General features: G+C 46.5%; 1 protein-coding gene across 2 annotated transcripts; it reads right to left on the bottom strand.

Moving 5' to 3' along the window:
* Positions 1-5,169: 5,169 nt before the first annotated feature.
* wscd1a (WSC domain containing 1a) lies at positions 5,170-25,235 on the bottom strand. Of its 2 annotated transcripts, XM_029001323.1 has the most exons (9): positions 25,021-25,235; positions 14,003-14,627; positions 13,801-13,915; positions 12,287-12,471; positions 9,333-9,454; positions 8,106-8,277; positions 7,841-8,005; positions 7,480-7,680; positions 5,170-6,973 (listed from the first exon to the last, which is right to left on the bottom strand). In XM_029001323.1, the coding sequence occupies exons 2-9, from the start codon at positions 14,403-14,405 to the stop codon at positions 6,621-6,623; spliced, it is 1,716 nt and encodes a 571-aa protein (XP_028857156.1). In that variant the 5' UTR covers positions 14,406-14,627; positions 25,021-25,235; the 3' UTR covers positions 5,170-6,620. The 2 variants fall into 2 exon arrangements, with proteins under 2 accessions (XP_028857156.1, XP_028857157.1); XM_029001324.1 differs by lacking the exon at positions 25,021-25,235 and having other exon boundaries at positions 14,003-15,844.
* Positions 25,236-25,511: the final 276 nt, after the last annotated feature.

Here is a 25,511-nt window from a genome sequence, read left to right as displayed (position 1 = left end):
ATAATTCTCCTCTGAATACTGAAACTGTGGAATCAAGAGAAACTAAAAGCCCCGCCAAGGTGGCAGAGGTGCGATCAAGTAGCGGCGTTTCTGCATCCTGCGACGAGCCCACGCATCCATATTAAAGGGACGTTTGCATTCTCTCCCGCACCTTGTTCCGTTTCCCCCCACTCGCGCCGTCTCTCGCTGTTTGTGTGTCTAATTGCAGCTCTTGTCGGCGCATGAATAATTAAAGCCGGTGCTCCGCGGTTCGGGCCTCCTGCAGCGCCGGCTGACACTTGCTCTCGCCGCTGTGAGGCTTGTTTTAAGCAGCCTTCGCCGTTCGCTTTCCCTTTCATTTCGAATCTTGCTACCATCGTGTCCCCGAGCAAGACGGTGAAGCCCAAGTTGCTGCAGGGGGACTGTCCCTGTAACTACTCTGGATACGGGTGTCTGATGTTCTGGGAGTCTTCATTAAAGCCCTGGCAGGGCATCAAGAGAAGCTGACGTCCCACGAGGACACCATAATGCTCCTATCTCACGTAAATTCTGCTCGAAAGCCCAGAGGCTCGTGGTAGACGTCATTCCCCTTATCGTCCTACCGGGACGGGCTTATCGCTGCACGCCAAGCCAAAGATGTCATTTCTTCCTGCTGACAGAGGCTAAACAACGTTACACCATCCCGTTACACCAACAAACGGAACCTGGAGCATATGGAGCCCCGACACGGGTGTGGCCTGCAGCGCCGCACCCAACATGCATCCTGCCAAACTCAATAAACTCACAAATACGTTTGGTGCTTCAACCACGATGCTGAATTGGATCTGTGGTTCCCCTTCCTGGAGATGAAACAGATTATTTGCCTTTTAGTGCATTAAATGTAAATGGATTCGGTGTGTTCATAAGATCAACATCCGCCCTTCTGTAGAAAAGCTCCAGTCGGGGTCATTTTAAGTTTGAAGTTTGACAAGAATGGTTTTAAAAATAATAATATTAAATGAAACATGCAATTAAACAACTGCAATGATGTTGATTGTCATTGTGATACGCAGCACAGCACACACAATGAAATGTGCCCTCTGCTTTTAACCATCACCCTTAGTGAGCAGTGGGCAGCCATGACAGGCACATTTTGGTCACGGGGCCCTAAGGACACACAAAATCCTTAGGATTTGTACCATTCTGCAGTAGGATTGTTCTGAAGAGGATGATCCCAGCGGGACCCATTATGAATCCATTCTCTGGTGCAAGACCACCCAAAATAATGAAAACACTAGAGGGGGAGGAAAACGTCAGAAAATGTTACAGACAAGAGCTGTGGGGCTCAGTTGTGGAACGTGTCAGCACTTTCTAGAAGAGAAAAAATCATAGAGCTATATTGCTAGTACGTTGGAGACCCATTTTTTGTTGGTGTGCAATTATTTCCTCTAGAAGATGAACTTTAATGACATTGTTATGAAAGTTTAAAAATAGGAGGAGCCTGTAGGCATGATTGACAGCTCCTCCCTTCGTCCTACTACCCCTTGTACACAGGTCGTGTGTTACGAACCGGTCTAGGGCTCCGGCCCGTAACAAAAGAAAGGACACAAACGTAACCCTACTAAGACAAAACGGATAATTTTAACAAGTATTTTATTAACTACTAAATATATAAATAAAGACGAAATACATACAAAACGAATTACAACGAATAACAGCAAACAAAACAGGAAAACAGAGAAAAACAAACAAACACCGAAGCAGGCCGACACAACAAGTTGCGTCGCCTCCTAGGGGAAGCGCAGGGGAAACCGGAAGTGATGTCAAAGGGAAAGGGTAGGAAGGCAGGTGGGTGGATGGCACGGCAAGCGCAGCCCCGAAAAAGGAGACTGAGGCTCCTTTTATTCTGTCTGTCCCACAGCAGGTACAGGTGGGCTCAATTTACAAAATCACCAGGCACCTGCAAACAGCACAAAACACAGAACAGAAACACACCCAAAATAACAGGACGTAACACGTGTCATTACAAACATGACCACTATCAAAGCCAACCTTGATGATCTCAACTTTCTGAGGTTAAACTAGTAGATGTAACATTCCCCATAATATAAATTAAATTTAGTTGTCATGGCCTGACATTGCGGGGTACTCTGTCTGGAGTTTGTGTGACTTACCGAATTCCTGATTGTGTTCGCCTGTGTTGCTCTGTCTAAATTTATCCTGGTTGTGTCATTCTGCCTGTCGTGTGTCATGTGGTCACTGTTTTGTGCACGTCATGTGATTGCGTCCTACATTTACATTTACATTTAAGGCATTTGGTAGATGCCCGTATCCAGAGCGACTTACAACGTGCTTTCAAGTTACCATCGATGAAGTGATCAGTTCTAGTTCACTAGGACCCCCAACTATGAATACAACCTTTTTATTCACTCTTGTTGTAGATTCTGTACCTAAGTTAGACAATAATAACATTACAAGTTCATCTAAATATTCAAGAGGAAGGTCTTGAGCTGCCGTTTGAAAGTCCTCAGTGACTGAGCAGTTCTGACCTCGAGGGGCAGTTCATTCCACCACCAAGGGGCCAAGATGGAGAAGAGTCTAGATGAATGTCTTCCTTCTACCTTCAGAGATGGAGGGACCAGGCGAGCAGTACTGGAGGCTCGGAGTATACGAGGTGCAGTGCGAGGTGTAATAAGGGCTGTGAGGTAGGATGTAGGTAGGAGGTAGGATCAGTATTTTCAATCTGATGCGTGCAGCTACTGGGATCCAGTGGAGGGAACGTATCAGAGGGGTGGTGTGGGAGAATTTGGGAAGGTTGAAGATCAGTGATGCTGCTGCATATTGTATTAGTTGAAGAGGTCGGATGGTTTCCTTGGACTCAGTTTCCTTGGACCCCTGACAATAATTAGAGATAATTCTCCACTTGGTTATGGTACGGAAGGTCTGCTGTACAAGACGAGGTTTCGAAACCACTGAAGATTATGGTTTGGTGAACTGCATTACCACTCCAAGTCTAAGCATAACTTTGCACACAAGAAGAAAAAAGAAAGCAATTTGCTGAAGTTTCTGGCAAATGTATAACTGTGGCACAGGCAAGTCTTTTCAGCCTGAAGCATAAACAGCATACAGTAGGAGTTCTTTAAATAAAAGCCGCTCACCCCGGGCCTGTTATACACACTTCGCTATTCTTTCTAGTGCTGAGATGGTTTCACTTTCCACTCCTCAATTCGTGCCTTTAGGGCGCCTGCCGCTTGCCGCAGTCAGACCCCGTTTGCAGGGGTCCTGGAAAGTTCTCTGTTTCTGTTTCACCCTGCCAGGCTCAGGCGCCTTGGGTTCACGTGCTTCTCTGAGATCATTTTGACCTGTAATTAGAGGGATTTTGCCAGGTAATCCATCCTGGATTCAGCCATAATCTTATTCTTCAGTGTTGATGCTCAGAACCCCCCGTATCTCTTTATCACCCCTTTATATTATCGCTGTCTGCCTCTAATAAATGGCCGTGACTGTTAATGGTTAAAAATAAAATGTTTTAAACTGGCCAAATGACCCAGAAAACCTTGAGTTCCTTACCTGGTACCCACAAGCAAATTGGATCATTATTCTCTTTAGCAGACTTCTATCAAAGCCCATAAAGTCCAAAAGAGCCCATTAATATTGCAGATGATTTACAGAGCGCAAGGAGGGCCGGCGCACGTTAACAAGTATTGAATGATGAGCACCGCTACGAAGGCTGGCAGTGCATTAGAATGGGGCAGTGGTGGCGTAGCGGTTAAGGAAGCGGCCGCGTAAAACAGAAGGTTGCCGGTTCAAATCCCGATCCGCCAAGGTGCCACTGAGGTGCCACTGAGCAAAGCACCGTCCCCACACACTGCTCCCCGGGCGCCTGTCATGGCCACCCACTGCTCACTCAGGGTGATGGGATAAATGCAGAGGACAAATTTCACTGTGTGCACCGTGTGCTGTGCTGCTGTGTATCACATGTGACAATCACTTCACTTTACATTTTCACGGGTCTTCGGGTCGACTCCTGCATGTAGAAGGCTTCTCACTGGGCCTCAGGAAGGGCATGGACATGCGATCTGGCCTCGCCGCTCCTACAGCCAAGATCTGTGCTGACTTTTCTAAATAATCTATTTGGTATTCTGCTGCCAGCCGCAGGTTAAATTGCCCGAGTCTGTCTTTCAACAATTTAGTGTGATGCACAGGAGCACATTTATCATCATCACCACCGTGGAGATACAAGTGAAGGCAAAAATTGGGACAAAAGGAGAAAGATGACAGCGGCATGTCAGTGTTTGTCCACAAATTGTCCTCTAATGTCCTCTCCTCAGACACAGTGACACAGGGGTCCAAATTCAGGAGACGTCTGTTGAGTGTGCCGGCGTAGCAGGCTGGATCTAATAATGGTGACATGGCCAGGTGTCAGTCTACTGTGGCCAGAAAGGGTATGTCACTCCTGCACATTACTGCTGGTGTTCACCTACGGGGATCTTCTCCCTGCTTGAAACTTGAAGTCGATTGTAAATGCATATATTCCATCCAGACACTGGTCCCCGGGCGCTTTTCATGGCTGCCCACTGCTCATGGTGATGGTTAAATGCAAAGGACACATCTCGTTGTGTCACCATGTGCTGTGCTGCAGCGTTTCACAATGACAACCACTTCAAAGGAAAACTTCACACACACTTCCAAACCGAGCAGCACTTTCTTGTCCAGCATCGTTTTTAAAGCTACTTCTATACGTTGATGTGGTTAAAAGCATGTGATAAATTATTAGAACATTATAAGGTGAGGAAATGTTCCCCGCCTGAACTGTGTGGACAACCCATCAACTCTGAGGCCTCAATAGGAGAAATGCTGATGGTACATTTCACTTTATCCACTGCAGAACACCTCTCAGTAAAACTAAAGATGAACACATTAGGTCCTCAGGGGTCGCGGATCTTGCTGGAGGAGACAGTGGAGTCAAACTTAACAGACAGGGAACTTCAGACCTGGTGGAAGGGTGTCTGAAGGGTTCCATCGATTTCTGTCCACTTACCTGAAATCTGGCTGACGACTAGAACACTGACATGGTGGTGTGTGAACCTGGTAGAACATGATTCCATGGATTTCTGCATTTAATGGACCGACTGTGTGCCAGTAGCACACAAGTGCATATTAATCAATCAATCAATCAATTAAGAAATAAAAGGACAGACACATATTAACTGTGCTCCATGGAGTTTATTAATGCCCGACCCTTTTCCATATAAAAAATCCGGATGACTTTATCTGAAATGACACCAGAAGCTCTGAGCAGGGCGTGGAGGTGGAGGTGTAGCACGGCACCGCATGGACAGATGTCACAGGACCCTCAGGGCAGAGCCTGAGGAAACTTCTCCACAGCGTACGTTCCTCCTATCTTTGTTAAGGCTCTTTTCCATGGCACAGTTCTAGAAGCTTCTGGAACATGGCGCAATAAAAAAAAAAAAGTAGCGGTTAGTACCGGTTTCCGGCGAGGGGTTAAACCGGACACAGGCGTACTTGTCTAGCAACTCTGCTGCTGATGGGTTAACCGTACGGAGCCGTGTTGCACATGATGGCAAAACGTACGATGAACACGACCGCAGAACAGAACAGGTCAGACAGACGACAAAGTAAAGAGAGAAAGACGGAGGTTAAAGCCCTGCTGTTAGGTGGACTTGGAAGAGATGGAACCCGCCATGATCTCGGCGCGTTAAGCCGGCGGAGAAGCAGGAGGTGGTGTGCAGAGGGCGGAGCGCGACTTGACCTCGACGCGGGCGGCTGAATTTCGATGGAAATCGATGAGCAGCACGCCGCCAAAATGCTTCCTGATCCGTTACTGCAATGTGCAAAGTGAACAGATGAAAATATGGACGCGGTCACATATGTAATAACACCCCCCACCACCACCACCCCCCCCGCCGCTCCCCTCCTGCTGAGACGTTCCCGTCTGTTTGTTCCCCGTGGATCTGACTTCCAGTGTTCGTCTCGGCCATTAAAATGGCGATTAGCGCTAGAAGAGCAGAGTCGTCTCTCTCTCTGCGTCCTGAGCCAAAGAGGTCCGTCTCGACCCGAGGCTTAATGTTGTTTATGTCCCCTGCCTCGCTCCCGGCGTTTCCTCTTGTGTCCAGAGAGGGATTTTATTTTGACAGGATTACTCCGCGGGAGTTCCCTTCTCGCATCGTTCCTCCTCCCAACGACGGACCGGCTCCGGGCCCGGCCCTTCAGCACAGTCCTGCTCGTGAAGACCTGGCTCTACGCGTCCTCCTCAAGCCCCCGGAGACGTAGCGAGGCCGCGGGCTGCTGCGGCTTAACATCACAACATCCAGGGCTTCCGAATGAATCGCTGTACTTAAAAAAAGGGGGGTGGGGGGTGGAACCGGCTCATCTGAAGAGATGAGAAAAGGGAAAGAAGACACCGTCGCCGCCATTTAATCAGAGTTCCAGATCCTCGCGCCTTAATCTCGTACCAGAAACGCGCCGCGTCTAAACACGTAGCGAACTCGCCATCCTTCCGAGCGGCTCTCTGCAGACCGGTCGTCAGGGAAGCTTCTTTTTTTTTTTTTTGGTTGTTTAATTTCTGCTTTCTTTTCGGGGGAAGAATTTCGTTCTTTCTCCAACCAGGAAATGAATCCTATGCTGGTGAAGACCTCTCATCATCTGGGCAGGTACTCCCGCGGCAGGCCCGTTTGATTGCTCTCCTTCAGCGCCTGATCCACGGCCGTGATGTAGCCGTCGATCAAGAGCCTCATTTCCGGGGTGAAGGGGTCAAGCGTGGGCCGATGGGCGCCAGAGCGCTTGAAATGGCCGTCCTTGTTGCTCTCGGCGCACAGAAGACGCTCCTCGCTGACGCTGGCGTTGAGGAACTGGGCGATGGCCCTCAGCCGGGGCACCAGATCTTCCTGGAGCTCCTCGTAATGAACGACCAGGACCTGCCGACCGTAGCGCAACCAATCCAGCACGTGAGACGCCCACCAGGACGCGTAGCTCCCCACAAACTCCGGCCACTCTGGAAGAAGAAATTCCCATAGAATTTCGCATAAAGATGTGCATTAATGTGTTAATATTTATAAAATGCTCCAACTAAATTGTAATGAATTAATAGTATTATAGTACTTGACATCTGAAATATCATTAAATATGATTCAACAAGTGCACTGTTCATTAGCTGTTATTCTGATAAAACTGCGGTTAGGGCTGGGTGATTGTACTAAAGAAGGACGGAAAAAGAAGGACGGGGAGAGAGCTGGATTTGAGCTCCCTCCTTCGAAACGAATCGTCGTATGGCAACGATTATGGCAGTTATGGTACAAACTATATACAGAGTAATTGCATGTTATTTTACTTTACATTTCACTGCCTCTAAAATTTTAAGGATGTTTTTCTTAATTTTTTGGATAAATATGGGATTTTTTTTTTTTTGCCATATCGCCCAGCATAACTATCATGCATAAATTAAAAAATGATGCATTCACTACATGAGTTGAATAGTAAAAGTATGCTGATTATGATTACCTTTGCTCTTCCAGTGCTGGTCTGAAGCAAAGCCGAGGTGTCCGGCGCACTTCCTGTTGAACTCCGCCATCAGCGACCGGTATGGGTTTCTGATCAAGAGGATGGCCGAATCGTACATTTCGATATCGCGCTTCCCGCTTTCATGCGTCTTCACGCAGATGGTGCGTCCGCTCTTCCAGTAGTCCTTTTCACCCTTGAACCCTTCAGGCACACAGGCAAACGCGCGGTTAAGCCGGACGTGGAGCCGTTTAAAACATCGACAGGCGATTAGTTCGGCATTAGCATGACTGGTCAGGTAACAAATCCCGAAAGCACTGCGGTGTCTGGATAATGGCCGCACTTCATCCTCGCGATTGATTACCTCGGTTGTACAGGGTGCCATCGAAATAGTAGCTGCCCGTGTAGTAGCCAGTAGCGAGTTCAATCAGGTGGCGGACCCACGTGTTCCCAGCCCCAGGAAAGCTGGACAAAGCCACCAGCGAATGGGACTTCTCCAGGAGGAACGTCCTCTCAATGCACCTAGAGTCTGTGAGGAAGGAAAAAAGAAACTATTATAATAAATCATTTGTTATTATGGAGCGTATTGGACCTGATCTCACACACACATTACTGCTTTTCTCTCTCACCCTGCACCGGCGTCTGGTAGACTTGGTAGAAGTGCTGACTGGCGGACCGGGCTGGGCTGGAGGTGTTGGCCAGGGCACAGTGCTCCTCACCTCTGGGCTTGTGGAGGGTGAAGTGTGGGGTGGCATAACCACAAAAGCAGTCCGGCCTCCTCAGGATGGCCAAAGGAAATTCCTAAAATCGGGACAGATTTTTTTTAAAAACCCGGCCTGTCCGGTCTCATGACTTCAAGTGGACAACTGTGAGTTGAAGACGAAGACTTGGAGGAAACGGAAAGGAAATGTGCGGGTTTAAAACGTAACCGCCAGAGGCTAGAATCCGGGTCACCTTCTCACCATCTCTCTCGCAACGGTGTCCGAGAATTGCAAATCAAATTAACAATTAATTTTTAAAAAATAAAAATTAAATGAAACAAATTTACATAGCACATAGGTACTATAGACCGGAAGACCGACTAAAACGATAAAAATTGAGCCTGAACCCAACCAGACCCGACTCGGGCCAAGATTTACAGCTCTAGTGGTGACATCACAGGAAAAATTATGAATTAAAAGTACCAAAAAAGGACGTCAAGCTCAGACAAAAAATAAAAAATCAAACAGGAAAAGGCTGCTCTCTTGTACACTGGAAATATGCTGGAAAATACAGCGTTGTGTGTGTGTGTGTAGAGTGGAAATAAGTGTCCGAATTAAAAAAATGAAGAAAGATACGAACGGGTATCAGAAAACTCATTATCTCTTTCTTCAGCATCAACATAACCCATTGACGCCTCTTCAAGGAGATCTATACGACGTGCAATGAAATCAATAGAGAGACAGCGGCATGTGTTCAGCATGCTGACGCAGTCTTGGGTCGGTGTCAATATCTATTTTTATATTCCAATATCTGAAAAAGCAGCGGGTTTAATCAGCAGAGACTGTGATGAAATAGGCGACGTCTCGCTCGAAAAAATAAAGCTTTAGATGAAGCAGGAGCTGTCACAGCAAGCAAAAGCAGCTTGTGAGAATGATTACAGAATCAATTGATTCTCTTTAGGGGCACATTAAAGTTGAAACAGCGAGATTGTTTTCGGGCGCGGTAGGAAAGTTGGACCTCCATCACCGCGTCCACGGGGCGAGCAGTTAGCCGCGCCGGGGCTGGGGGGCCTGCGCCAATCAATGCTAATCTCGGCGCGTGAGCAGCGGGCCGAGGCGGTGTGGTTGCGGGTGACGGGAGCAGTTGAAGCCAACCTTGTCCATGCAGACCTCGATGCAGGACTGAGACGTGAGGTTGGGCTGCAGCACGTGCACCAGAGCAGCGGCGGTCATGTTCTCCGGCTTCCTGAAACAGCCCCGATAGCGCACGTTCCTGTCTGGATTCACCAGGAAGGAAGGAAAAAAAATCATTATTATTATGGAAAATAATTTTTTTTAAATTGCATTTTCATTGCATTTTTTGTACCTTGTCAACTCTGTCATGCAAAAAATAATAATAATAATACTGTTATAAAGCAGGACATGAGGAGGAAGGACATAATGGAGTACTTTAAAAAGCCAACATTTTCACAATGTGATGGGTGTTGAATATATATAATATATACTTCCCACATATACATGTAAACTAAGTGTGCACTGAATTAATCCTGGTTCTCTGAACGTACACATCAACCATGCATGTTTTACAAGGAAACCTTGAAATTAGAGTCTTTCTGAATTCAGCACTTGTAGAAGAAAGGCCCTTAAGAAAAAAGGGGGAAAAGAACCCGTAGAGTGTGTCGAATTACTGCAACACCATTTAAAATGGAGACAATTAGCCATGCTTGTGAACATAAGAGTCTCCAGTCATTCGGTCTGAGTGGTGTCAGTAATGTTAAGGCACATTTCGCCAGGGACCTGCGAGCCCAACAGGCTCTTCTGCCAGAATTAGCTCCGCCTTAAGCACACAAATGACACTGGTGGGATCTTGCTTTTCCTTTTCAGGGTTTTGGATGTGCTGATGCCAATTTGGAATGTGAAGAATGTCTTGAGAGTTTTCCTCAGCAGATTGAAGATACTGTATGTGTTGCACTCACAAACTTGCTATAATTTCATCAATTAAAAAGAGTACTGATGTTAATGATGTTTTCTGAACAAGCTGACCTTAACATTATGTTTTTGGTAGGGATGCACTGATATACAGTACAGAAACTAGAATATAAAACGTGTTTTCAGTTATTTCACCTTTTTTGTTAAGTACATAACTCCACATGTGTTCATTCATAGTTTTGATGCCTTCGGTGAGAATCTACCAACGTAAATGGTCATGAAAATAAAGAAAACACGTTGAATAAGAAGACGTGTCCAAACTTTTGGCCTGTACTATATATCGGTTGGACATTGAAATCAGACAATGTTAACCTTCCTTTATTGGCCAAAATTGAAAATGACTACTTTCAGGCCCAGAAATGTTTCAGTACCTGAAAGACGAAGGGTGATTATTTCACATCCACTATGATTATCTTAATTATTATTATGTCCTTTAATTAATAACCAATTTTAGAATGGGTTAGAACCACAAGTGTTAGAACCACATAGTGTGCTTTAATATAAATGCACGTGTAAATGTGGGGCAAATTCTGTTATATCGAGAGCTATATCGTGAGAATGGTCAGAGCAGCACACCAGTAACACCCACAGCATGATTATTCACCGTAATATTTATGTATAATATCTGTGTATAATCTGTGGTTGGGACCATCAACAAGGTAATGAGGCAGAATCGTTAAAAAAAGGAATGTTCAATCGAAGGTACAATGAGCACTCGAGACTCCATCTTGTAAGCAAATTACTGTTGCACATTATCTAATGGAATCAACCTCAGACGGGCTACGGCACTTCTGTTAATCATGTTGAAATAAGTAAATGGGCAGAAACGATTAGGACCTGTAATCATGCATCTGCTGGACTCCCCTGCTTTATCGGTGTATTTTTATTTCCCCCCACCTGCCACTGCCCCGGGCGCGTCTGTGAACTGGGGCGGTGTCCGGATCTGAGGCGGGAATTGACTCGCCGACGGAGGACAGGGGCGCGTGAGATCACCGTAATTACAGCGGCATTAAGCCCGGGCGCGTTGACGCACAACGGATCAATGCACTCGCCGCAATCAGCCGGTGTCACCGGGGCTACGAGCTTTCAGTCTGCAACAGCGGATAAAATAAAGTCTTTACTCCGGTGGGCTTCCTGACATTAAAAACAACAGAACAGCTGCTCTGGCGTCGTTCAGGGTTGTTCGCATGCAGAGTTTAAGCAGTGGGCCCGAGGGCGAGATCACCCCACACTGCGTGGGCATAGAGGGTCGCAGTCAGGCCACAGTCACCCCAGTCACACCTAGGCGTGGTTTTTTGTCGTAGAAGAGCTTTTCAGATCAGCTTTTCCTCCATTCCTTGCGTGTGTGTTTTGAAGGAGCATAAAAACAGCCGCCCGCTTCGATGCTTTCATTCTATTGTCCATGCGAAAATGCAGAGCGGCACACAGCAAAATTTCAAATTTGACCGTGCAAGACGTTGTTTGAAAGGTTAAGTCTTGGATTAAAGTATTTGTGAATATGGGCAGCTGTATTTATGTTCTTAGTTAAGTCCACGAGCATCACTTGAGATTATGTATTTATTAATTTATGGATTTTTTTTGTCAGAGATGTTCTATAGTCAGACCTTTGCTGAGGTGACAGGTCCTGGACTCTTCATTATTTAGTTTTGAATAAGATCAGTAGGTCCACAAGCATTATTTATGTGTCAAAGCTGATTTCAGTTAAATTCATTTTCTGTTTGAAGAATTACACAGCTGATTGTTTAATAAAAGAAATTGGAAACAAACTAATTTCCGTTCATTACAAATGCTTTGCCTTGAAAATACCAATGTGAAGGGAGAGAAAGATGCATGAAGATGCATCAATAATCATGTTATATTCGCATGGAGGCCTGTAATCGTAATCGTAATCGAATCGTGAGGTGCCTAAAGATTCCCACCCCGAGTGTGTGAGCATCCCTATCTAGGTGCCTGAGACTGGGAAGCAGAGGTGTGTGTGTGTGTGTGTTTAATCATTTGTGTGTCATAATGGAAAACAAGTGTTCAATTTCATCAAATCAATATGCATGTGTGTGTGTGTGTATGAATGCAACTTGAATGTGTGTGAATGTATACGTATTTGTATGTGTTCCCGTACTCACATCTCCGCTGACCCGGCAGCAGCTCATCCACCTTGTATATAGACAGGCGGGCCACGCCCCCACAAATGGAGCCCTTCTCCCCTTTGCAGTCCAGATTACACTCGTCCTCCCTCATGCGAGGGCCGATGATGCGGTTGCCACAGTAACACTCCGACCCATACTCTAGTCCAGCAAACTGGTACCCACTGGAATAAAGAAAATTTCAATAAAAAAACAGTGAATCTCGCTTTTAAAAAAAAAACACCACCACGGCCTTGATGGTGGAAAACGGAATGCGTTTGAAAAGGATGGAAATGGGAAAATGTCTCCGGAAGGCGGAGGACTTCGAAACCCCTTTTAAACTCTTTCCTTTTACAAATCCGTCTCCTCAGACAGCTCTTCGCGGACAAAGACCCAAATGCCTTTATCTGCAAATACCAGATGTGCATTTCAGCCATTAAAATGTCTGCAATTTAGCACAAGGTTCTTTAAACATGGCACTGTTCAAATTCCTGAACAGTTTCTGAAAGATCAAGCGTGCAATATGGAATTTCAGAACAGGATGAATGGTTATTTTCGATCTGGCCATTCGGGCGCAAAAATGACGATAATTCAAACGATGCTGGCATTCAGAGCACCAATGGAATTGCATGTTTGCCCCTGCATTGTTTAAATAAAAAATAATTAGCTAATTAAATTCTGGTATGAGCGAAACAATTAGTTCTTAATTTGTGTGATGTATTGAAACTGATTAAAATTCGAAATACCAGCTCCGCCCACGAAAAGACGCTACATGAGTATTGTACTGCATGGGTATTGCATCTAAAAAGTCGTGTGAGGGGACAGAGTTGATTTCATTAGCGTCGGTCCCCACGTCCCCGCGTCCCCAGCAGCGCCTGGCCCGGGCCCGGCGCTCCTCCGCTGAGGTAAGCAGCCGGTTATTGGCACCGCAGTGTAAATCCGCTGCCACCCCCCCCCCAACATGCCCCCCGGCCTGCAGCTGTGAATACAGGGGCTCCCCTGTACACTCCCGCCTTCCTTCCTCACTCCCCACCGCTCCTCTTCTCCCTCCTTTCAGCAACTCTGTCATTCCTTTTCACCGGCGAGTTAAACACCGTTAAACGGCGAAAGTGGCGGCATGTGGCGACTCGACAGGGATTAGCCGAAATGCCATCCTCTCGCTGCCGCGGTGCGATTAAAAGACGAATTAAAATGGCATCCGCCGGCTGCGGTTGTGTTGGCCGGATCTGCAGCGTAAACACGCCAGGCGCAGAATTAAAATGCGAAACGGGCCGGCGGTGTTTTCACTGCAAACTGTTTAAAAAGGCGTGTTTGAAGAAAGCCGAAATGTCAAACACGCCGGTAAACACGGGGCGACTAATTAAAGGGCGCGTGTCAGTCACCTCACTTCCGCCGGAGTGGTCAATTAGGTGTGAACACACAAACACACACACACACACACACACACACACACTGACAGGCCTCCTTCTATGATTTTATTGTGCACACGTCACTCACGCTCGGCTGTTATTTACCTCTCCGAGCAGGTGTCCTGGCACAGGGACGTGGACATTTTGCGGAAATCGTAAGACACCGTGCCCTTCAGGGTGCGGTCCTTGGCGTCATCCTGGAAGCAGCCTATGTACGTTCCTGATCTCGCACACAAACACACACAAGACAGGATTTATCTTCACTGCGCACTTCAGGGCGGAGCTTGATGATGAAAGTAAGTGTCACCTTTATGGCGGATCTTCCTCTGAGCGGTCACTCTCTCCACCCTGGACCCGTCCTGCTCGGACATCAGACTGTGGAACCAGCGGCGCCGCAGCTGCCGGATCTCCTGGTTCCGCGTCAGGAGCCACTGCGGCCCGTCGCGGTCGTCGGGCGAGCTGCGCGGGGGACGCGCCCGGACCATGGTGGCTCGGGTGACGAGGGAGCCGCCCAGCGCCCGAGGAGGGGCGGGCAGGGACGGGGCGGGGAGGACGGCGGCGCCCGCGCCGATTCCGCGATGGTACACCACCATCCCCGCCCGCTGCAGCAGCAGAACACTTCCCGCCATGATGTAGGCCACGCCCAGGAAGAGGAAGAAGAGCTGCATCTGCCGAAGGAAGCGCTGCAGGCGGTAGAAAGGCTTGGCCATGGCCCCCCCTCGTTCCGTCGTTCACGAGGCTCCGCCCTGATGAGTCACACCCCCGTCATGTCCACGCCACTGACGTCCCGTCCCCAGGTGTCCTACCCAAGGGAGAGTGTAGAAGGCAGCCAGATGCACTCCATGCTGCTGGCACCAAGAGGCCGAGGAGAACCTTGGAGAAGTGGCACCCGCGCCACCCAGTTCCTATCAAGGCCGAGCCTGTTCTAATCTCTGGTGGTAAAAACGAAAAAGGAAAGGAAGCAAAGAGGAGAACATATGAAGGACTTCCATCTGGCTGTACGTCTGTATTAGAGCGAGAGAGAGAGAGAGAGAGAGGTGGAGGGCGGGCGAGCGAGAACCCTCCATCTCTGCCTCCGAAGAAAAGCCATTCGCAATCGTGCAACGTCTCAGAGAGTTCCAAGACTTCCTACTCATATCACCACAAAAATGATCGAATTTTTCAACAAACTTAAATATAGTGGCACAGTCAGGAATAGTAATAGATATTATTATATGATTATAATATATGATTATAATAGATATTATTATAATGATTATACTGTCTATTATATTATAATTTTTTCCATCGGTTTTAATCTACTTTTTTTCCCTGATATTGCCAGACTGAAACCGAATACACCAGAGATGATAAATCAGTTTATTAACATATGAAACCACTCTGCCCTACTTTACTCCATTTTCTGCCATTTTGCTCTTTGCTGGCTTTACACCAGTGTTTCTGAATAGTTTCCAATGCCAGTATATTCACAGTAAAAAATTTGAAGCAACACAATTTTAAATGATATTATTCAGCTTGCTCTGATTCAACTCAAGTTCTGGCTCAGGTACCGATAACTCTTATCGGTTTATCATAAGCTCCTCTAAAATCTGATTATTATTGGAATTGGAACCACACAGTGATTTGAACATAAACACGTTCCCGCTCTCCGTCGTGTGAGTTAATGATGCAAACATTAATGTCTTGTTTGCCTGCTCTAGTTCTCTGAATGTTTCATGCAATTTATGGGCATCAGAGAGCTGCGGTCAATGTGTGGGAAATTCACGGAACTTCTGGGACACTTTGGATATCTGATCGTGAACAGTGCACAAGGCTGAATTTTTTTACCTTCATTGGTCACGATCGTATAATCGCCCGGCCCTAACTTGCTTATGGTGAGTCAGCGGATGCCTAGCAGGTTAAGAAGCGTCCCCTAATCAGAAGGTGTGTCCTCTGTATTTAACCCATCACCCTTGGTGAGCAGTGGGCAGCCATGACAGGCACCCGGGGAGCAGTGTGTGGGGACAGTGCTTTGCTCAGTGGCACCTCAGTGGCTTGGGATTCGAACCCAAACACTTCTGATTACGGGGCCGTAAGTTAACATTTCAAAGGGCATTAATATTCTCAGTGTAGAATTTTTTTTATTTATATCTCTCTCTCTCTCTCTCTCTCTCTCTCTCTCTCTCTCCCCCCCCCCCTCTTCTGTTCTGTAGGTGGGAAGGGAAAGAAGCATGATCACTCATTAGTTCTGCTCTGATGAGGATTCAGGATTGAGGCAGAATGGAAAGAGTGGTGAAAAAAACACGGGAAAAACAAAAATCCGGCAAAGACTCTAATTAGACCTATGGGGTGGCCCATCTCGCTGCGGCGTCTGCTGCTGCCAATCACGGCTGCTCCCTACTTTTTTTCATTTCTATTCCGCTGCACCACTCTTTTTCAGCAGGAAAACAGGCTTTTGGAAAGGTTTCACATGAGGGGAGGGGCTTTTTTTAATAACCTGGCTTCATTTTGAGGCCTGAAGTAAGAGAACGTGTCTGAAGCTAGCTTCAGGCTGTATTCTCACTTATACAGTACCCACAGTACAGTTGGTTTGAATGGTTTGGCCTACGTACGATGCTGGATTTTCTAACCACATTCAAGCACAGAACATGAACCTGTTGTCAAAATGGTCTGAACTTGTGCACAAAATTCGCTTTAAAAATACAGGGAAAGGAGTTTTATTCAATACAAAGTTGCTTAATGAAGGTCTTGAACTAAAACACAGGACTGCAAATAGCGCATGGAAAGGGTTAAAGATTTCATCTGTACAAAGCCATAAAGGAATTTTCGACTGATGGGTCATGAAAGGAATAAACACAGCTCAAAAAATAAAGGGGAACACAAAAATAAGACTTCCTAGATCTGAAGGAATGAAATATTCATATTCAATTCTTTGTTCTTTACATAGTTGAATGTGCAGACAACAAAATCACACAAACTATCACTGGAAATGAAATTTAACAACCAATGGAGGTTTGGACTTGGAGTCACACTCAACATTGAAGTGGAAAAACACACTACAGGCTGATCTACACTACAGGGGCGGTGGTGGCCTATTGGTTAAGGCAGCGGCCCCCGAAATCAGAAGGTTGCCGGTTTGAATCCAGATCCGCCAAAGTGCCACTGAGTAAAGCATGGTCCCCACACACTGCTCCCCTGTCATGGCTGCCCACTGCTCACTCAGGGTGATGGGTTAAATGCAGAGGACAAATTTCACTCTGTGCACCGTGTGCTGTGCTGCTGTGTATCACAAGTGACAATCACTTCACTTTACGATCCAACTTTGTTGTAGTATCCTTAAAACAAGTCAAAATGAGGCTCAGTAGTGTGTGGCCTGTATGACCTCCCTACAACACCTGGGCCTCATGATGTCTTGGTATCTGATGATGAGGTCTTGGTGTCTGATGGTGTCTTGAAGAATCTCCACCAAGACGTGGACTACAGCATCCGTCAACTCCTGGACAGTCCATGGTGAAACGTTGGTGGATGGAGTGAGACAAGATATCCCAGATGTGCTCAATTGGATTCAGGTCTGGGGATCAGGCGGGACAGTCCATAGCATCAAGGCCTTCATCTTGCAGGAATTGCTGACACAGTCCAGCCACATGAGGAATATGCCAATCTTGGTGTTCTTTGGCAAATGCCGAATATGCTGCATGTTGTTGGGCTGTATGCACAACCCCCACATGTGGGACTCCTCAAGGAGTCTGTCTCTGACCGCCGTTTGAGCAGACACATGCGCATTTATGACATGCTGGAGGTCATTTTGCAGAGCTCCCCCTGTTCCTCCTTTCCACACAGGCGGAAGTTAGTTGCCCTCCTACGGACTCCTCCACATCTCCTGATGTACTGGCTTGTCTCCTGGTATAAGCCTGGCTTGTCTCCTCCATGTTCTGGACACCACGCTGACAGACACGGCAACCCTTCTAGCCACAGCTCGCATTGATGTGCCATCCTGGATGAGCTGCACAACCTGAGCCACCCTTGTGGGGTTCTAGACTCTGTCTCATGCTACCACTGAAGTTAAAGCATCGCCAGCATTCAATTCGATGCAGACCAAAACATCAGCCAGAAAGCACAGGAACTGAGAGGTGGTCTGTGGTCACCACCTGCAGGACCACGCCTTTATTGGGGATGTCTTGCTAATTGCCTATAATTTCCACCTGTTGCCTATTGTGCACTAGGGGTGGTAGTAGCCTAGTGGGTAACACACTCGCCTATGAACCAGAAGACCCGGGTTTGAATCCCGCTTGCTACCATCGTGTCCCTGAGCAAGACACTTAACCCTGAGCTGCTCCAGGGGGGGACTGTCCCTGTAACTACTGATTGTAAGTCGCTCTGGATAAGGGCGTCTGATAAATGCTGTAAATGTAAATGTAAATGTATTCCATTTGCACAACAGCATATGACATGGATCGTCCATCAGTGTTGCTTCCTAAGTGGACAGTTTGACTTCACAGAAGTGTGATTGACTTTTTGATTCTTTTTTTGTATTTATTTACTACTCCAACAACAGACTCCCACCTTAACTGAACTTGTGCATTAATTCTGCAGTAGTATAGGTGGTGGTGAAACTATAGGGAACCACAGGGCTGAATTTATTACCCAGCCGCTGTCTAAATTGAAGCTTTATAAGACGAGGTATCCTGTTGTGTCCTCTCTACAGGGCCTGCAGTGGAATCGTGGAATAAGCGCGGCTGCGTGTAAAGCATCAGACCGTTGATGGGGCAAACCTCCTGCATGAGCGCGTCTCTAAACCGCTGCTTTTATCTGCGCAGCCCCTCTGGCACAAAGTCTGGATCTGCACAAAAGGTCTGGGTGGGAGAGCTTCTTCTTTTTCCTCCCCAGACACCACGGGATTGCAAGCACAAAAAAAAAAAACGGAATCTGCTGAGAATCCCAATCAGCCCAGAGACTCGCTGGTCCGCCAGTGAGTGACAGCTGGAGATTTTCCTCGACTCCCTTTATAGGGAAAAGCGGATGGGCCGGATCAGCCCGCTCGAAAATGGAGACAGGGAGTCGTGATTTACAAGAGAAAATATCAATCACTTGTCTGGAAACATCCTCTCCAGATTAAATGTGACTCCACCAGAAGCCCAAGGTCTGGCCAGGACTGGGTCTACGTTGCCATTCCAAAAAATTTTTTTTCTTCTTTTGGTTTTAAAAGAGTTTTGTTTGTTAGTTGGGGCACCGAACTGAGAGGCCTTTTCACCAGCGAGCTCAATAAGCCGGGAAAACTCAATGAAAGGCCGCAAGAGCGCAACACAGGAGTCTTTGTGCTGCGGCGGAGGAGCGAACGTTCTTATTAAATCCCCCGACCCACCGTTCATCACCATGCTACTTCACCGATGATGAACACCAAGAACTGCACGATTTATGGATCGGTACATATATAAATAGGGGTGTTGAAATTAATCCCATAATCGATGCATCGTGATGCAGACATGGGCGAGTTCATCATCGATGAAGTGCAGAACATAATCGATTTTATCTTGATTTTCTGGCGGCATATAAAAATTGTGGTTAAAAGTAGTGCCGATAGTGAAGTAGTATTGAAACTAATCTCATAATCAATGCATCGTGATGCAGACGTGAGTGGAGAACTGGCATGGCGTTCAGAGGGCGCTGATTTCGAACGTCTGTGAGGACGAGGCCTTATGGGCGGTACAACAGATTCTCAAATGAAATACATCCACAAGGTCGGCCAGGCTGGTCTCATGGTTCTGCGGGGAGAGGTGTGTGATGGAGCTCATCTGTCTCGTCGTATTTGGCCTCCTCTATTTACTGCTTCTTCCCTCCCAGCTGAAGGCTCCCTCGGTTTTACCTTCACACCTTCACGCTTCCAGACGCTCCGTTTTTATGGGACCAAACAGATCGCTGCTGCCTTCTGCTCGTGGCTGTCTTCCGACAGCAGAAATGCTAATCAAGGCTGCGGAAAGCAGCCCTCCTGGTCTGCATGTGAAAAGGTTTCATCTCCCTCCGCCGTGTACTCTTCAAGTCAGCCAGCCACCGTCAAATGCCACACACATGCTTCTGTTCCGAGGTAAAAATTGTGCCCCGCTGCTTCACACGAACATGATGAAACAAAATGATTCCATGGCATACCTCCCTGTCTAGGCACGCCGAAATCCCATTAGTGAAGGATAGCAAAACTATGACAGAAGAAGAAGAATGGCAGTTCCAGTGTGCAATAGCATGCACTAAAAATAAGAACGACCAATTAGAAGCTGAATAATGCCATGGCGATGATGCAATGGAGGATGTATTGCTTTCAGAATCATCTGAGACGTTCAATACCCAGGTTTCCCCATCATTGCCAAATCTACTTTGCATTCGGCGGGCTGGACTCTCCACTCTCTGTGTTGCCTTCATCGTACGTTATGGAGGTCTGAAGGTGGTCAGCTGTGCATGGAATCTGCTCATTCTGAACACGCAGCCTCCCCCACCGTTCACCGGTGAAATGAGTTCAGACGCAGGCCATCTGTTAAAAAAAAAGAAAATCGCAGGGGCGAGGGAGGTTTGAGGAGATTAAGGCCCCATCGTTCAGAAGTAGTCACAGGGTTATTTTTTTCTAAAGGGGAGGTCAGAATCCGACTCTCTGTAATCTGTCAGTGCTGGGCCTGGTTTACCTTTCCCCTCATTTCACGGCTGGTAAAGAGAAAATTTCTCCTCCATCAACCCGACGTTCCGTTTCGATCTTTACTGTTCCTTTTATGACTTGTGGGACAGGGGAAATTAAGCTACGCGGCTTGATTTGGAAATTCCTTGGACCATTCCGAAATATTACGTCCTAATCGAGCCAGATTCGTTTTACACAGGGAGGTAAAATGAGTCAAAAGATTCATAAACCACTGGAACGGCAGACCTCAAGTAAGAATCAGTGAAAAGCAAACATCTCTGCATTTATACCAAGTCGAAGCTGCATGGTAATGTAATCACATCTTGGTAATTGCAGAAACCTATTTCAGCTGGAAATGACAAGTGCCCATACATTAATGAGGATTTGGTAAAAACAGAGTAAGTATTAGAACACGGGGCACGTTCCACAACGCCTCATCAAGCACAATCATCTCGTGTGTATCTCCGTATCTCTGGATCAATTGAGCCTGTGGCATCACAAACTTATTAAGCTTGCAATCAATTCAAGATGAAAATTACAAATATATATTTCAGGCATATGAAAATAAACAGAGGAACCGTAACATTACGTTTATTTCAGGGTCATTTTGGGAAGAACCACTAGATGGAGCTGCGTGATAATAAAATTGCAAATGAATAGACATTCATTTTGTGGCCTAATATTTCCGCAAAAAAAAGGACGGAATCTGCTATAAAATGCAGAATTGTGTGTAATTCACGTTTGTGGCCACAGCCCAGTACACGTGTTTCCGGTTGAGCCGAGACTTTCACACATCCCAATGAATTCGACTGTAAATGCCTCTAAAGGTTTAGGGCGGAACAATGGCCAAATTTTTTTTATGAATCGGAAGATCATATGTGACGACCACTTACAGTGAATGACTCACAACATCAGAAATAGAGAAAAGCGAACTAGCACAAGCCGTCCACGCCAGCAAATCAGCTGATACAAAATGAGGTGTCAGTTCCACATGGTTCAATTCATTATGCAAGTGGGCACAACTTTTTTGTATTCCAGGTCTGACCGATGTTTATTTATTTGATACGTTTTGTAGGTTGAGGTCAAACGTGAAGCACTTTAAATTTACAAAAGGAATAATGTGTAATATTGTGAAATAGTTCTTTGAACTAAAACGCACATATTATTTACAAACACAAACAGTAAATGCAGTGATTAACAGTGATTAAATGTGATTTGTCATATTGCAGGTTCTTTTTTCCCCACCCACTCAATCACATAGTTTTTAGGTGAAAAAATATGTTTATAACGTAAAACACGGAATTCAGAAAAATTTTAATTGAAAAAAAAAATGGAATTTAGGAAAAAAGAAACAATTTTGGAAAAAATTAAACGGAATTTAAAGGGCCCTATAATGTTATTAACATTAATAATAATAATTACAGGAAATGTACAATGCATGTCCAACTGAACAGGAGCTACTATAAAAACTATACATTGAAAAGCAAGATTTATTTTATTAAAAATGTTTGTATTTTATGTGTATTTTATATTTTGGTGAACTAATTAAACTGTATTATTTTAGCCTGACGCGATATTATTTCAGACCTTTACAGACCAACTCTGCTAGTTTGAAATGGTTAATTCAGCAATTCTGAAAAGCGAACATTTGCAAATTAATATGCACTGTAAGAAAAATCGGAAAACATTGAAGGCAACCATTGAAGTTTTCTAAACCTCACGCCTGTGCCACGACATGAAAACGAGGAAGCGGGTTGCCTTCAATTTTTAACTTCTCCCCAACTGTTTGGGTTTGTTTCACAGTGTGGAGCTGCACGGTTCTGTAATCACATTAAGATGGAGTCAATCCAGGATAGCTCTTCTAATCCAGGGGAGAATTACACATGTTCCCGGCTCTGAGCTCATCAGTCGATTCAATTCACCCCAAACCTGCTCGTCTGCTGCAATTCTCACGCTGAAAAGGAGCGCGTGCGTCTTGATTTCAGAAGATGGCCTTTGGTTTGACAGACGTCCATCATACTCCACCACCAGCACTTAGTGGACATTCAGGACGAGAGGAATGCAAGGAAATATATTAAGTGGTGCATTCTATTTTTGTGAGGAAATGGGTTGTCTCGTGTAATTTATGCTTTATGTATCTTAAGGCACATTTACATTAGCAGATTTACAGCCGTGCCATAAACAAGCCAGCATAAGTAAAAAGCAGTCGATAAACGGCCGCAGAAACGATCGCGGACGCGGGCCTCCGGACACGGCTTTATCGACGGCCAAAGAATAGCGGCGAGGGGGCTCGCGACGGCTGAGACGTTTGACTCAAGCCGAGATTCCGCATGGGAGATTACACAACCCCTAGCAAGCAGCATGTACACATGCAGGAGAACAACATGTCTGCCCATCTGCACCTTCTGAAGCAGAGAACCTTTCTAGGGTGGTGGTAGCCAGGTTCAAATCCCGCTTACTACCACCCTGAGCAAGACACTTAACCCTGAGTGTCTCCAGGGGGGGACTGTCCCTGTAACTACTGATTGTAAGTCGCTCTGGTAAATACTGTAAATGTAAATGTATACTGTCATGCATCAACGTATCATAAATTGTCTTGCTAAAACATGCAGCTTTCCCAACATTTTCTCAGTTTTTTAATAAATGATCAATTACTGACTGGATATTATTTCCAGGCTCAAGTGATCCCGACATTATCTGCAGTCGGAAGAAATTAAAATGGGACGGTATTGAAGACTCTTGAAGATTTAAAATGAAGTCGGCTTCCCAAGGCCACCCGAGAACCACAAACTAAATCCGCGGACTCTGTGGCCTGACAGGAAAAGTAATTAAAAGGGCGAATTAATGAATTTACCCTCCACTGGTTCTATTAAACCTGAGAAAAAGTGGCCCGTCTGGCACTCACACCACACCACGTCCTCATACCGTCACCCACATCGCCCGTTACGAGCGAGGGTAACTCCTCCTGCTGCTTCGCTGGGGAATGCGTCTTCATAAATAGCACATTTCATTTTCGACGTGAGGTTTTTTTAATTTTCATGCAATGACCTGAAACGTCTGATAGCAATTTCCCGAGGAAGCAGCAACCAGTATGTCACGTAATCAGAAATGTCACTACGGATTGCCGGTTTAAACTGGCAGCACGGTGCGGGGGGGAAAAAAGAAATGCGAGTGGCAGGAGCACCATCGCATTATGCAACGTTCATCTGCCTTTGCGCTAAATTATAAACGTATATGTGAATGCACATTAGGAGGAGTGGATTCCACACACACTGCCTCGTCGCTGTCTATTCAGCATGTTGCATATTAATCATCATCAATCAGGACAAATTTTCAGACATAGACAGACACACAGAAAGAAATAAAGAAATGAATCCTAACTTGACGTCATTTTTGTTTTAAAAGTGAAGTGACTGTCATTGTGAAACACTGCAGCACAGCACGCGGTGACACGGTGAACCGTGTCCTCTGCTTATAACCGTCACCCTTGGTGAGCAGTGGGCCCGGGGAGCAGTGTGTGGGGACGGTGACTTTGCGCACACTGGCAGCTCGGGATTCGAACCGGCAACCTTCTGATTACGGGGCCACCACTGCCCGTCAATAAGGAAGGTCATATAAGGAAGCACCACTAGGTGGCGCTGCATCGTTCCAAAAAACTGTAAATCACACGATGCAATTATTCCAGTACATCAAATCTGCGCTGAATAAAGCATATGGAGCATTTTACAGCGACGGCCACTATTGTTCCAAGCCATGAATTATGGAGCGTCCACTGGAGGGGAAGAGGAGCCGGCACCCGTCGAACCGTCACTTCCACCGCGATGCACTTAACGACAAAGTAGAATATGCATGAGGACGCTCCTCACGTGGCGCCTGAGAGGAGGATCAAGTCCGGACCAAATGCAGCACGACACCAGCAAGTTGCAATTATGGTTAATTACCATTATTTACTTACACGCCACAATATGGGGGCGGTGCGGCGAAACATTTACCAAATTATACGCAAGATCATTTCACCGATTAAAACTAGGCACTGACACAGCATTGTCTGCATCGCACACATCAGGATTTATACGTTTATAGTCGGTTCGTACCACCTCCACATCAACTTGACTCATGCATTTTTTTTGGGGTGGGGGGTCTGGCATAAAGATATGGCAAAGATATGGCATTTCTCTGCTGGCATGAAGGGCTTCACTTGCACTTCGGCATGCTGGTCCGGGGTCCGAGACGAGAAGGCGGGGTCACTGTGGTCAACAGGTGGGGGGACTCGCCACAGAGGCCGACAGGTAGAATTATTCGCGTGCAAAACCGCTGCGTGGAAGGAGGACGGGAGTTCGTGTCGGATCCGTTATATAATCTGCGGGATTCACCGGGATTCAGCCTCGACTTTTACACTTCGGGTCCAACTTGTACAAACCCTGCGCCTCGCAGAAATTAAATTAAATATTCATTTCTGGCCCAACCTTGTCGAAAAAACAGCAGATCTTTCATTCCAATAATATATATATATATACACACACACACACACACACACACACATATATATATATTTGTATATATTTATGATTCTATAATGTTTTATGATTTATAATAGATTTAATTTCTAGGTAAGCGTGGCCGCACTCGGTCGCTTCGTGATACAGGAATAACGAACTTTATCGGGCTCCGCGGGCGGAACGTCGTACCTTCTCCCCGCGGTCAGTCGGCGTGCGTCGGCGGGCGCGTCTGGCGAGCGCAACGCGTCCATCGCGTCGTGTCGGTCCCCCCCCCCCCTCTCTCTCTCTCTCTCTCTCTCTCTATCTCTCTCTCTTTCTCTCTGTCCCTCGACGTCGCGTTCCTCGCTGCCCCGATCCGCGGCGCCGCGCCGGTAATCCGCGTCTCCGCGTCTCCGCGCAGAGCGCAGCTGTTTATAAGTCGGCCAGCGGGGCGCCAGCGCGCATGCGCGGCCGGGAGGCGCGCCGCCGTGCGCATGTGGCGCTATAACGGTCGCTGTAACGCACACATAAACCCCCGTTTAACACGACGTGTCGGGCGCAATATGTCACGAGTGCATGTCAGGGTGGATTTATTCATTTCACCACATAATATGATGATGACCTATATATGACTGGACGTCAGAAGTTGTCACATCATGGGTCTTTAAAGGAAGACAAGTCCCTTACTAGCGAGCCACTGC

Source organism: Denticeps clupeoides, chromosome 13 (assembly GCF_900700375.1).
Source record: "Denticeps clupeoides chromosome 13, fDenClu1.1, whole genome shotgun sequence".
Taxonomy (NCBI): Eukaryota; Metazoa; Chordata; class Actinopteri; order Clupeiformes; family Denticipitidae; genus Denticeps; species Denticeps clupeoides.
This window is presented reverse-complemented; position numbering and strand designations above follow the sequence as displayed.